This window comes from Meleagris gallopavo, chromosome 3 (assembly GCF_905368555.1).
Source record: "Meleagris gallopavo chromosome 3, MGAL_WU_HG_1.1, whole genome shotgun sequence".
In the NCBI taxonomy this organism is placed as follows: Eukaryota; Metazoa; Chordata; class Aves; order Galliformes; family Phasianidae; genus Meleagris; species Meleagris gallopavo.
The window spans coordinates 73,521,134-73,535,925 of NC_139406.1; the positions used below are offsets into that span (position 1 = coordinate 73,521,134).

General features: G+C 37.4%; 1 protein-coding gene across 6 annotated transcripts in view; it reads left to right on the top strand.

Moving 5' to 3' along the window:
* Positions 1 to 14,792, top strand: part of VPS13B (vacuolar protein sorting 13 homolog B) — a 411,892-nt gene that overhangs the window by 376,110 nt on the left and 20,990 nt on the right. For all 6 annotated transcript variants that reach the window (XM_010709173.4, XM_010709170.4, XM_019614165.3 and 3 more), the window contains 9 exons: positions 101 to 271; positions 1,757 to 1,958; positions 2,686 to 2,874; positions 3,263 to 3,409; positions 4,454 to 4,728; positions 6,214 to 6,341; positions 6,948 to 7,147; positions 9,987 to 10,105; positions 11,283 to 12,106. In XM_010709173.4, coding sequence (XP_010707475.2) covers positions 101 to 271; positions 1,757 to 1,958; positions 2,686 to 2,874; positions 3,263 to 3,409; positions 4,454 to 4,728; positions 6,214 to 6,341; positions 6,948 to 7,147; positions 9,987 to 10,105; positions 11,283 to 12,106 — 2,255 coding nt within the window. The remainder of the gene's footprint in view (positions 1 to 100; positions 272 to 1,756; positions 1,959 to 2,685; positions 2,875 to 3,262; positions 3,410 to 4,453; positions 4,729 to 6,213; positions 6,342 to 6,947; positions 7,148 to 9,986; positions 10,106 to 11,282; positions 12,107 to 14,792) is intronic.

The following is a 14,792-nucleotide window of genomic DNA, read 5'->3' on the forward strand; positions in this document are numbered from 1 at the left end:
CTCTTGCAGAACCCACTTGGAAAGCTTCATTAAAGAAAATGTTAGTGCTATTAATACTTGATCTTGTTCTGTGAATGACCAAATCTGTTTTCAATGACAGGGAGGAAGATGATCCTTCAGAGTGTGCAGTCCCTATCTCAACTACGCTTATTAAACAGATAGCAACTAAATCCCATCCAGGTGGCAATGTCAACCAGATTCTGTCCGAGTTTTACGGCACTGCTAATCCTCATCAGCCTGCATGGCCATATAACAAGAAGGATTCAGACAGGTAGTTTTTTGCTAAATGTACTTCATGGTCATTGCATTGACTTTTCAAATAAAGAGATCTTCCACAAGATAAAATGGTTAATTGAAATAAAGCCTCTAGGAAGCTAACTAAAACTTTACCATCCATATCATTAAATACAAAGGTATCGCTTACTGCTAAGTATCTCCCTTACTCACAGATTGTTGGAGGCTGGGAAAATGTACTAGCAGTGCATTGGTATCTGCCAGCTGTCTTTTTAGGGTTTTGTAGATGTCTGTTACTAACCAGTATAAGGGTCAAAATACTAGGCTGGAAGATCTTTGATCTTTATCTAAACAGGTTATTCTTTTCATCTGTTTTTACTATAAAACTTTGTTAATGAAATTTAAAACAACTAACAGTGGAACTCAGTAAATGCTTTGAGTCTTGACCAAGCATAAACTCTGTAGAGCTCAACTACTTAATCAAAATAAGGATCACCAAGACTCTTAATTAACTTTCTACTTACATTAATAGATCAACCTATGTCCTTTCAGACTTAAGTCAGCTGTGAAAATATCATAGCTTGTCCTAGATTCCTCATTAACTAAAAATAATCTCAGTGATCAAAATTTGATGTGTATTATGTGTTCTAGCTGTATAATTGCAGTTATTGAAAGCTTGTACACTTTGTTTTTTTACTCTGTAGCATAAGTTTCTTCTAAGTTCAAACTTACTGTGTTTTATCCTTCGTTAGATTATTCTGACTGCATTTTTAGACAACAGAATTTTCTGAACTAGTTATAGATTTTATCTGTTTTGAAAAGTTACTACCCCAACCAAAAGAAAGCCCCAAAAATACATTTACATATAACATTTTCTTTGTTATCAAGAGCTTGGCATGGTGCTTGTTTGCTTAGTCAGCCTTGTGAAATCAACTTCAAGAAGACTGCATGTGATCAACGTTGAGTATGTTTTCAGTAATTACAAGATTCCTATTTGTAAGCTGCAGAAGTGGTTGCAGGCAGGAAGAACTTTCAGTTAGCCTAAGGGCTACCCTTGATTACACTGAAAAGACTGCATCCGTTCAAGGACTAAATAAATGAAACTTTTTTTTTTCTTTTTCTTTTTGTGAATACAACTTTTTCTGCTGCAGCTGTAGAGGTTGTTTATTCAAGATCTGTGTTTCAGCTCAGAAACAGCAGAAAAAAGAGTCGAGGGGAAAATAAATGAATAATTTTGATTTTGTTTGCAGAAGTCACAGGCTTAGCTATAGAGAATAACAGCAATTCTAGGGCATTCATTTAATTGACAAAATTTAGTTCGAGCTTATGCTGTTACAAATAAGTCTTTATAGCCTACAAGAGGCTCATTCTGACAGCATAACAATATGTTCCAGAATGATTAGGTAAGAGGAGACCATTTCTTTATTTCAAAAAGGCGAGGTCTTGAAAATGAAGTGAAAATTATTGCATATCTTAAAGCCATTATTTGACTTTATCATTTTGTTTATTTGTTTCCGAACAGCAATGAGCAGCTCTCCCAGTGGGACAGTCCAATGCGGGTAAAGCTGTCAGTGTGGAAACCATGTGTTAAAACTCTGCTGATAGAACTCCTGCCCTGGGCTTTGCTTATCAATCAGTCCAAGTGGGACCTCTGGCTCTTTGAAGGAGAGAAGATAGTGCTTCAAGTGCCTACTGGAAAAGTAATGATTCCCCCCAACTTCGAGGTAACTGCCATTTGAGTCAGAAGACAAAGTTCTCCATGTAGCAGCCCAAGAAAATTACTCCAAAGCTCAAGTAAAGACTTCGGGCACTGCTCTGCAGGCCTAACTGCATCCTGCATTATTAGCTTATCTCTTAGGGGATGTGTTGACCACGGTAGCACAGCTGACAGCCTCTAAGGGATATTTCATCGTTGAGTGGTTTAGGCTGAGGTGTTTCATAGCTCATGTAGTACCAGGAGCGGTTTGGTAACAAGACGGGGTGAATGACAAATGAGGACAGTTATTCAGAATATCTTCCTTCTTGAATTTAGGGCTTTATCTAATGGATCTTCTTGCATATCTTAGCTTCATCATGCATTTGCTTTTTTACTACAGTCCTAATATTGTTTATTTTTGAAAGAATTAAGATAATTCAACAGATCAATTTGTCAGTTCCAGCAGGATAATTTGATACTTCCTGCTTATTTTGCCATTCTTTTTTTCCCCATAAATGTCTGTTGAGAAACAAAAGGTCTGCTGATTAACACATCTCAGTGTTCCCTACAGTCTCAATTTCACTGGGTGGGTCAGTTTCATATCCACATTATGGTTTCATCTATCCTTGTGCTGCTTGGAAAGAATTGGAAAAAGGCAGGAAATGACAGTGACTGCATACTGAAAACAATGTGTAAGTGTAGAAGAAATGTATGGAATTATCAACAACTGATAGCTGGTCTTTTTTCGCTTGCAGGAAGCTTTCCAGGTTGGAATATACTGGGCAAACACTAACACCGTGCACAAATCAGTGGCAATCAAACTGGTTCATGATGTGACCTCCCCAAAATGGAAGGATGCTGAGAATGGGGAAGTAGTAACATTGGATGAAGAAGGTTTTGTTGAAGCTGAAATAAAACTTGGTGCTTTTCCAGGTCATCAAAAGGTTAGGAGAAAATTATAACTTTATCATTTAATTTAAAAAATCATCAAATGTATGCAGCATTAAAACTTGTCCCCAATTATGTTAATACACGTAGAACATAATGAGAATGTAAATAATGTAAGAAGTATAATTTAAAGCATTAGTAAGAAATAATCTGCCCAGCTCATCAAGGTGATACAAGACTTTCTGGAATTAATTAATTATCATTCCTGTTTGAAAAACATTGACAGTTGCAACTTAGAAGCATATGATATGGCTCCATTTACAAAGTACATGAATGTAGAAAGGATTTCCATAGTTAAGAAAATGGCAATTCAGGCACTGTATTTCAGTGTTTCCTGCTTTTATTTATGACTTCATCAACATCATTATCATAATTATCTTACAGTTGTGCCAGTTCTGCATTTCTTCTATGGTTCGACAAGGTATACAAATTCTACAAATTGAAGATAAGACAACAGTAATCAATGATACATCATATCAAATCTATTACAGACCACAGCTTTGTATGTCCAAACTGTACTCAGGAGAAGAGGTAAAGTGCCATTTTTTTTTGTGACTTACCTTACAGACATCTTTAGGTTTGTATAGTCTTAACTGCATACAGCATAACTTGAACAGAAGTCATTAGATGTAATAATTATAGATTATGGTATATCACTACAGTTTAAAATAGAGAATCCTGGGCAAATATAACTGCAGTAATTCACTGTGATCAGACTTTGTGCAAAGCAGGAGATTCTTGCACGTTACACAATTAGTTCTGCCAGTCCTCCATCTGTTCAGACACTAATGGCCATTTCTGTGAAATAAGCAGCATAATCCGTAGTAGCTGTTGAAACTGCTCTATGAATTTTTATTGAATTTGCATGTAAAAGAGTTACATTGGCCTGGCAGGCTGAAAAGTTTTGGGAAGATTCCAATGGGGCTGCATACCTAGGGACGTGCCCAAGGTTTATGTATTTCAGCAAACTGCATCAAATTGTGAATATCAGCTCTCTAATAATTGCTCAGTAGATTTAAGAACTAGCTCACAGGAACCAAAATGTATGCACAATTTATATAAATTTACTGAAGATTATATTCATAACAGAATATATGGAAAAAATTCTCAGAGTCAAACAGGAGAGGAGTTGGCAGATCAACATATTTTTAAAGTTCCCAATTTATGTATTATTTCTGCATTATTTTTCTTTACATTAGTACCTGTGTTTGTGCATTGTGCATTTTGTGACAGTCTTACGGGGAATTTAAGGGGAACTGGAAGAATGCTAAGGCTGGACTACAACACGAGTTTTAAATCTATCAATGGATTTTCTTCTCACAGTTGTTTTACAGCGATGTAACTGTTGCTTTTGGCGGAGTTATTTTGTGCAGCTGAGTATGGACTATAGATAACTGTGCTCGGTTAAACTGCTTAAGTATAACTGAAGACAGAATTTGGCCAAGTAGCTCTGAAAGCATGAGACTCGATGCAGCTGCTAGTTGTGGCCCAGTGGCTACTTAAAACTGTTCTATGCAAGATCAGCATGAATAGAAGCCTCTTATGAGTTAGCTTGTCCCTCTGTTTTCTCTCCAGGAGTTTCACTCAACAGATAGCACCGTGTTCAGTGTTGGGCCAGCCAGGACAAAGAGCACTGAAACACTGACTTCCGTGCCATGCTGGGACCTGTTGGTGGATAGTGGCCCTGAAACTTCAGGGACACCTCCTACTCAGAAGTGCATGCTGCTGAGTTTCAGTCCAGGTGGCAGCTCTGAGTTCTGGAGCCTACCAGCTGTGATTAAACAGGAGTTTCCCAGACAGAGTGTGGCAGTGCCTATTGGGGCCAGTAGGGAAAGCGGATTTTATACCAGGTACTAAATGCTGAACGAGTGATGAATGTTCCTTGTTGCTATAAAGCCTCAGCTAGTAACAAATCGCAAGAGATTAATGCGGAAGTCAGAGTAACACATGCCCCCCATATGTAAAGGGAAGCCTTACTTTAATTTAAAAATTGTTATCTTTTGATGGTTTTGATGGTTTTATTGTAAATGGTTTAATGTTATGATCTTGTACAAGTTGTACGATTTTTATAAGGTATGGGCTTCTATTTATACTTGCATACAAAAGAAGAGAATGAAAAGCTTTCATTTGTGGTTACAGTCTGTTTTAATTTTTTTGTAACAAGGTTTGAAGGACAATGTAGAATAGTACCATACAAAAATGTATGGGAGGTAAAAATATATTTCAGTAAGAGAAAAACAGGATAAGTGATACAAGTGAGAAACTATTTCAAGACTATAGGCAAGAAAAGACTTCCAAGTTTTGAAAGCTTGAAATATTCGAACGTGCATTCTGCTTCCAAACAAATGCATCCAGTTAGCTAAAAGTAAAAGTCCAATGGCTTGTTAGATGCCCAGATTTAATTCTCAGTCCCAATATATAAATCTATGCATTCTTTTGCTGATAGAAACAAGAAATAATCCGCTGAAAGAAACTGAGAGAAGCTGTATCAGTACAAATTATTAGCTGTATGATCTTTCTCTTGCCTACAGTACTCGGTATCATTATGAGTACTAAAGGTTCCCACACAAACTTCAGCTTAAAGAAAATATCACCAAAATGTAAAGAACACAGAAAGAATTCTTTATAATCCTGAGACAGCCATAGAGGATCTGGAGCAAATTTTGAGAGTGTTTGAATTTTGAAAATCTCCATAAGGTGAAGTTGTTTTTTTTTTAGAAATAGTTGAAATGACACATGCAAAAAAGAATTTGCTTAAAGATATTTTATGTGTAAGTAGCTAATGAGTAAACAAGTTAATTGATTTCTCATTTTGAAAATTGGTGTAGTGATGCTCCATAACATCAACGTTTGAAGGGGCAATAGCATTGTCGATCATTCCAGGGGAGCTAACGGTCACAGATCTATGCAATTGTTTAAAATATCTTTCATGTGTGTCAGAGAAGTATGCGTGCAAATTCCTCTGGAAAATTTTTAAGATTTATGTTAAAAATTTGGGCTTACAATCTCATGTTTTTAATTTTATATAAATATGTGCTGGCTAGGGCTCTCATCTTGCAAACACACATGCACAGTTTAACTCACGAGTAGTCTCCATGAAGTGATTTTTTCCTCTGATGTTGTGTTTCATGGTATTTCCACGTGCTCTTTTGTTTCAGTATAATGCTTTGTTAAGACAGGTACTAGTCTATATATGTAAGTATTGGTGGAATCATACTTTGATCATAGAGAAGATTCTAGATGGTAGTTTTGATTGTATTTGTATGTCCAGGGTAAGAACACATATAAGTTTCATCCAAAACTTACACATTAAAATATGTTTTCTTCTGTTTTAGAGCTGTAACACTGACTTACCAAGAGCATCTTGGCGTGACATACCTAACACTTACAGAAGATCCAAGTCCTCGTATAATTATCCACAACAGGTGCTCCATTTCATTGCTTCTAAAAGAGAACTTCAAAGGTATGTTGTTTGCAGGAATTAAAAAGTGTACTTTTGCAGTATAAATGATTTCACTTTATCTCCAGTGCAAAGATGAATTCAGTATGTGTTTTGGTTAAAACAAGAACCTCATGCCTGCATGAAAGTGAATCTCAAATCTAGTGATTCTGGAGCACACTGAAGCCTGGAAGCTAATGAAATTAACCAGGAGGTAATGAAGGTGCAGGCTTTTGGGCCTCTGTAGTTCCAGCTACCAAGGTGAACTGGTTGTAGGAAGCTAGGAGACAGTGAAATTTTGTTGACATCAGTTCAGTCCCATGGAACACTTGAATTTCCTCAGATTGGCAAATGCAACTACAAAAAAACCCACTAGCTACAATATGTTAATGTAACAATCAGTGGAAAACTACTTATATAAATCTTAATAAGAGAAAGAAAAGAGAAAAAAACAAAAAAAAAACACACAGACAATTCCAACGAATAGGAAAGTAATGTTTTTATTTCTTAGTAATATTTTAGGCAGAGTATTTTAGAAACTTCTTAGTTTGTGTATGTATAGGTTTGTTTTCATTTAATGTGGATTTTAGAAAGCCTTAATCTTACATATTTTATATATAAATATTTCAGATACACCAAAGTTTGAAGTTTATTGTAGAAAGATTCCAGCTGAATGTTCAATTCATCATGAACTTTACCATCAAGTATCCAGCTACCCAGACTGCAAAACAAGAGATTTGTTACCCAGCATTCTTCTGAAAGTGATGTCATCTGATGATTTAGTAAATGAATGGAGTGATTTTGTGGACATCAACAATCAAGGAACACAAGTAAATCACTATAAAGTATTTCCTAATTCACAGCATAAATCTCTGTCTTCTTGACCTACATAGTACAGTGTTCTTCTGTGATTTGTGTATCCTTTCTTTTGGCTTTGTTGTTTGCTTTCTTTAAAAAAAAAAAACTCTTGAGACCTCTCCTTCCTAAGCCTCTTCCTGTGGAATTTTTAGAATACAGATACATACTTGGCAGTGACTGATTTTAAAAATAGTTAGATCAAAAATTCCAACTTGGTAGTGCTGAACTTTTTCACTTATTTTTGATCAACCTGGCAAGTCCACGGCATTCTCTGGAAAAATAAGTCCTGAAAATTTCTGGCCCCTGGAAGCAAAGAATCCCAGAAGATCCAGGAAAATTCTTCCATTTGGTAACTTCATCACATCGTGTAGGAGTCATCACTATTCTCCCTTGGTGTCTTCACAGAAGCTAACCATGTCTTTATAAAACAAAAACCAAAAAATTCTTTCCTTCTGTTATTTTTCTCCTGTTTTGAGGTAAATGAAAACTTCCTTGACTGAAGTAATTCTTTTTGATGGGAATTTTTTCCATCTTTGAAGTCATTAGTTTACATGGAATCAACATAAACTGCTTGGCTCTTTGAAAGAAATACTAGTTTCAGATGTTTTCCCCGGGGACCAATCGCAAAATGCTCTTGATTATTGAGTGTTATGTTATATAGCAAGTAGTTCGGTTTCATTCAGCAAGCTACTCAAGCAATGCAAGGTTTCAAATTTCAGTCATTAATGTTATGCCAGACCAGGGTTCTTTATAAGTATCTGGCTCCTAGGAGGAATTAGATGCTAAGACAACATTTGGGGATCATTGTCTACTTGAAGAACTCTCCAAATAAAAATTGTAGCCTTCTGTGTTAGGGTTTACGTGTAGGGAGTCTCCCAGGATTTCTCAATCAGTCTTTCCCTTAGGAAACTGTAAATATATATAAATAATGAATCTGCTAATAGCCTTAGATTTGACTTCACATGCAACTTAGTTAAGACTGAAATAACTGGTACTTTAAAGGATCTCAAGCAATTTGTACTCTTTATCTCAGATAGATACTTCTTAATCTTGATCCCTTAGAAAGAAAAAATAATTAGTTTACTAAAACTTAAGGTAAATATCTCTGCTATCCATCATCAGAATTATCTGAAATTGGAATTAAAATGGCCAGATTTTAAGATCCATGAGGATTTATAGAGTGGCAAGGTTGTACTGGTAAGTCAGTAAATGTCCTTTTTTCCACCAGTGCAGGATGGAGAATAACTTCCAAATAAGTGAAGGATTAAAACTATATATATATAAAATAAATTATTTTATATGTAATTCTCAGAAGAATCAGATATAACTTGATGAATGAAACTTAATAATCTGTACAATAAATAACAAAGCTAGAATCAGTTTAAGTGCTGATCCTAATGAACTTCCAAGAGCTTTTTGTTATGTTGACTTGTTAACAACAGTAAAGACTGTTCAAGACAAACAACTGCTTATTTCACTTCTATTAGCCCATCATCTTTGTGTTGTTCCCTTAGTTTGCATTCCTTTAAATGATAGCTCCTGTCATTAGAGTCTTGTAAATAACTGTGTTGATTGTAGGACTAGAGGAAATCAGAAGCAAGCTTGTGCTAACAAGGACTGCTGCATGTTTTCCAGACTTGAAAGGACTTATATTGTGGAAAAACACAAAACTTGCATGTAAATACTGCATAATTAGGCTCCAAGAACAACGTCCTTTTTTTTTTTTTTTTTTTTTTTAAACTAGACTATTTATCATAGAATCATAGAATTATAGAATGCCTTGGGTTGGAAGGGACCTCAAGGATCATCAAGCTCCAACCCCCCGGCCGCAAGCAGGGCTGCCAACCTCCCCATTTAACACTAGACCAGGCTGCCCAGGGCCCCATCCAACCCAGCCTTGAACACCTCTAGGGACGGGGCATCCACAGCCTCTCTCGGCAGCCTGTTACATATCACTCTCTCTGTAAAGAACTTACCCCTGATATCCAATCTAAATCTTCCCTCCTTCAACTTAAAGCCATTTCCCCTTGTCCTGCCGTTACCTGCCCTTGTAAAGAGTACAAGTTCTAAGGCCAACAGACCACAGGTTCAGAATGAAAGTTGGCACATGCATAAGCAAGACACAAACCTGTTGTCAAGTTCCCATTTTCCTGACTTTTTAGACCTTTCACATTTTCCAGTAGACTTTTGCCATTTCTTTGTGACAGCACCTTGTGTCTGAGGGTGTTCTCACAAAACCAGTGTGGATGGCTTAAAAATGAGTTATTAAGCAAGTTGTGATGAATCCACATTACTTTTTCAATTTTACTTCTTAAAACATTGCTGTCATGTGTTTTGCATTGTTATCTACTTGTATTACCAGCTCTGAGCTACAGCATAGCAAAGATAATGTTAATTTAGTGTTTGTTTGGAGGAGTGTTGTGAGAAGGTGGGATTTTGTGGAGCTTCATGAATATGCCTTCATCACTGGTCCAAAATCTCAAATTAAAATTTTCTGTTTATTCTTTATTAATATAACTTCCTCCCTGCAAGCATATCTTGCTTATTCCTGTAGAAGAATATTCTTATTTAAATGTATTCAATGAAAGAATGATGTGCAAATTCTGTCTAGCTATACAGTTGAAATACTTACAGTTTCAGAGCTGTTATTTTCTGAACTATTGAAAATTGTTTCTTTTTTTTCCGAAACAATATTATAACTTGAGTAAAAGACCTCAATTAGAATTCATTAATAGGATTTATTGACATTGTGACAGATTAAAAACAAGAATTTTAGCAGCATTCTGTCTGTGTTTTAACTCCTTCCACTAGGTTGTGTTCTTGACTGGTTTTGGCTATGTTTATGTGGACATCATCCATCAGTGTGGAACAATAATTATAACATTGGCCCCAGAGGGAAGAGCAGGACCCATCGAGATCAACCTCAACAGGTACACAAAGCAAATAAAAGATAGTAAGAGCATAGCCAGATAGCCTCAAGAAGACAGTCAGCTTTCTTAGTGTTAACTGACTTACGGACTTTGGCTTCACTGTTTGTTTTATTTAATATTGCTACATTCTCTGTGGCGTATGTTTAGACCACATGTTATGTTTTGTATATCACAGTTAAAAAAAGACAATCTAACATCAAAAGGCAAGTTGCTTTAGGGTAAACACTACATGTCTGATACAAAAAGAAGTCCTGAGTTCTTCATTTAAAAAAAGAAGCATTTCCAATCATAATTAATTTTGAGTGCGTTCATAGATTTAAAATGCATTTAACCAGATCCTGTTATCCTTAATCATATGAGCTTCTGCTAAAACTGATGGGAAGCTTGATGTGAAAGGGCTGTAGAAATATTTTTACATCTGATAATTAACTGCACCTGATTATAATGCTTTTTCTTAGAATGCTTCTCTCACTTTCGTAACGGACCACAGCCTGGTGCTCAGCTCAGTGTGATTACAACACTATCTGTTTCTAACATGCACCACACCTGGCCTCCGGCAGTGCTGCTACAATTAGAGTGGAATGTCTTGTACTGTTTTTATTTGACCTGTAATTAAATATTAATCCCTCAGAAATTGGTCATCAGCAGTACATAATAGTTCATTTGCTAGTTAAACTTGGCAAAGAACACTTAACACTGGAGGGGGGGAAGCCCTCAATGCCATCACTATAAAAATGTCGTTGGAGGGCATTCTGCTTAGATAACGTGAAATGGATTATCCATAATAGTAGCCTACAGTGGTGGCTCCAAGAAAATTCTGTAACAGCTGAGACTGTACTTGAATTATTCGAAAATTTTATTTGTCTACTTTAATATGCAGCTATATTGAAAATTTGATAGGGCAGTACTCCGTATATAGGGAATTCCTGTCCAATCTATCCTGTTGATTGGTAAGAAAGAGAAACGTGGCATAGATATGTAATGTTCTGCTTCTTAGAAGATCACCTGGGTGATATCCACAGTGGTGATCAAGGCTGTCAGATCCCATTAACCGGGCTTGCATGAGGAGTTTCCCGTGTTATTAAGTGCAGATCTCCCCTAATGGCTTTTTTAAGCAAGATCCTAGCTGAATTCAATATATATATAAAGTAACAAACTTTTTTTCCCTCCCATCTAGAAGTCAAGAGCAGAGCCTGTTCTTGAAAGTGTTTATCAGTCAGCTAAGCCTTGCCGTGTTTGATGATATCACAAATCACAAAGTGTCATCTGAACTCCTGCGGCTCACAGCAGACAACGTTTTCCTCCACATGGCTCCAACAACCAGCTACCTGAGGCCTCTCTCGCAAGAGTTCCAACAGGACACTGGGGAAGGCCTCCCACCATTTTATAGTCTCCAAGTGTATTGTGAGGACTTGCAACTGGACAATCAGTTGTACAGCAAATCCAGTTTCCATTTTGCAGTCTTACTGTGCCAAGGAGAGAAAAATGAGACCATGCAGTGGTCGAGAGCAAACAACCTCAATGTTTCCAACAAAGATTTGGAAAACTATAAGGAAAACTGCTTTATAAAGCTTTGCATTGCTTTTTCTGAAGAAGAGAATTTCATGTTTCATGTGAATGACCTCAGCTTTGAACTGAAACCAGCTAGGCTCTATGTGGAAGACACCTTTGTTTACTACATTAAGACTCTGTTTGATACATACCTTCCAGAAAACAAAGGCGCTTGGCAGTCTCTGAATACTTCTGATGCTACCCAGATACTACCTAAACAAGTGAGAGAGCATGCCAGAGCTTTAGTCAAGCCAGTGAAGTTAAGAAAATTAACAATACAGCCTGTTAATCTGCTTGTCAGCATTCATGCTTCATTAAAACTGTACATAGCTTCAGATCACACCCCTCTCTCCTTCTCTGTGTTTGAGCGAGGACCCATCTTCACCACTGCCAGGCAGCTTGTCCATGCCTTGGCCATGCATTATGCTGCTGGAGCACTTTTCAGAGCAGGTCAGTACTTTTTCATAACCTGTAATATTTTTATTAGGTGCCAGGATTCTATAATTGTCTCAGGCTGAGTAATCTAGATGTTAGCCATGCAATTACTGTTTGGTAATGATACAATATTTTGAGACGCATTTCACATCCCACCGTGTGACAGAAGGGAAATAAAATGGCCGAGCAGACACCAGTGAAGATTTGTAAAGCTGTGCTAAACATTAGCCAGCCGCCTGAAGGCTTTACTAAACCCTGAAAACAGCATAAAAATGTATTCTAGCTGGCTTAGGTTTTATCATTTTATATTACAGTGCTAGACAGAATCGACTCACATTCCTCACATAAACTCCCCAAAACTACATTTAATCAAATTATTCAGCGTGTTGCTCTGCATTCAGGAGTAAATTATAGCCCTGAATGTTGTTTTGTTGTTAAAACTCCTTTTGGCTGCAGTTTATGATTAGGAATCTGTCTTTCTTCATACAGCCTTCATGCTAAACTGGCACACAGATGTTTGCTGTCCTTTGATCCAAGAACTATGAAGTTTGCTGTTACTAACTTTTTCCCAGATAGGATCAATAGTGAGCAATTAGTCTGGGAGGTTAGCAGGTACATTCTGTTTCCTGTAAATATTAGTTTATAAATATAAATCTATAAATAAAAGCTATTTAGTGTGTAAATTCTCCTGGTGTGCAGCAGATTTTGTACCTGAAAGATGAGGTTCCTCCATGATCACAAACAAGTCATATACTCCATACTGAAAGTCTGGGTTTAATTCCCTGCGTATTGATTTTCTGAAAATCTGATGCATACGTTTGTACTTGCAGGAGTAGCTGTGACCTGATCTCTGTGCACAATTATAAAAAATGTATGCATTCATTTCAAGCATCTATAAACAGAAATAGTGAGCTGCTAATCTGGTATTTCACTGTGTTTGTACCCAATTTGTACAGCTGATTATGGCAACTGCTTGTACAATTGCACACCATAATGTCATGCATAGATTCAGTATTTCCATACATAGATGCTTGCAAAATTTGCAGGTTTTGCTTTTTGCTGCTTGTTTGGATTTGTTTTACAGTCAAATCCCATAGTACAAAAGGGGAGATCTTGTTTCTTGCTAATTAGGAGTGAAACTGTGGCCAGTAGTAGTCCCCAGTGTGAGTGCCTCCCCACAACTGGATGGGAGTGGTGCTACCAGTGGTGATAGACTGCAGCAGGAAATTGGGGTTATACTGGCTTTTCATCTGCAACATCCCAGGTGAGGCACATGTGCTAGTTACAGATTCCTGAGCCTGGTCTTGGTGTTTCCTCCTGTGCTACTCTTGCAGAGTGCAGCAGTGCACGGGCCACCCCTTGCTTTGGGCTCATGACAGCCTGAAATCAAACAGATTTAAATACTAAGAAATAAGGTTTGCTTCAGGGTAACGCCTGTTCAGGAAAGCACATAAGCTTATATTTAGTTATTAATTAAATCCCTCTCAGCATTAAAACTAATGTGTATTTTGAAAGGAGTTACCATGATTAGAATGGTGGCTTTTGTGTGTAAGTGTCTGCCTGAGGAGACAAAGCAACTGCTTTATTGCAAAGTTGCACTAAGTTTGTCACGCTTGTCATAAGGCTGACTGTGTCAACAAAACTAAAAAGAAAGAAAAATTCCAGTAAAAAGCCCTGTATAGTCTGCAGACTGAATCCTTTCCTCACTGTCAGGTGAATTACAGCTCTTGGATTGGATTCTTGTGGAAGAGGGCTTGCTCTGCTACATTTAAACCATGTTAATCTTCTGTAAAATGAGGGGATGTTTGGCACCCTTCTGCTTACCACTGTCCCATGCATAAATTGTTGCAGCATCTGCACATACAGCATTCCCACAAAGATGTGTGCCTCTACTCCCTGTGGGATACAGTTCTGTTTTGCTTCCATGTGTGTGCAAGACCACTGCCACTTTGTGGAGGGGCAGGATTGGCCTCACAGTCTCTTAATGGGATTGTATCAGGCTGCACCACGTGCTACAAAGGAGCAGCCAGGTTCAGGGTCTGGTAGGCAACGAATGGGACTGAAGAGCTCTATTCAAACATGCTGATTAGAATCATAGAATCATGGAATGGCTTAGGTTGGAAGGGACCTCAAAGATCATCTAGTTCCAACCCGCCTACCCCACTGACAAGCATTGCTTGTCTTAAATTAGTGCAACTTGCAATGGAAATCTCCCATCTTATTCTAATTAAGTTAGCTTATATTTAAAAGTTATTAAAAATCTGTTTGAAAATATTACTGCTATCAACCACATCTAGCCCTATAGTTGCCTACAAAGGAAATTCAATGACTTTTTCCTAGTGCAGTCATAATCCTTTCATATTAGTGGATATAATTACTAAGCATACTTTGGGAATTGGTAGCCTAACATGACACTGTATGTTTGCAGAGCAACACAGAACTTGTGAATTGAGCAATTACTCCCAATTCATCATTTTTTTGTTCCCAACTTACTCCACTCCTCTTCCCTGGATTGTGTTGTGCATGCTTACAATGGATAGCCATGACTTTTGCTCTCACTGCTGACCAAGGAGGGCCAACACAAACTACATTGCTCCCCCTGGGCACTGCTTTCACTGCTTTCCAAAACTGCAGGCTTGGACCAGGTATAACAACGCATCTCTGCAATACCAGGCAGCTCCTCAGCTTTGCAATCAAGCAG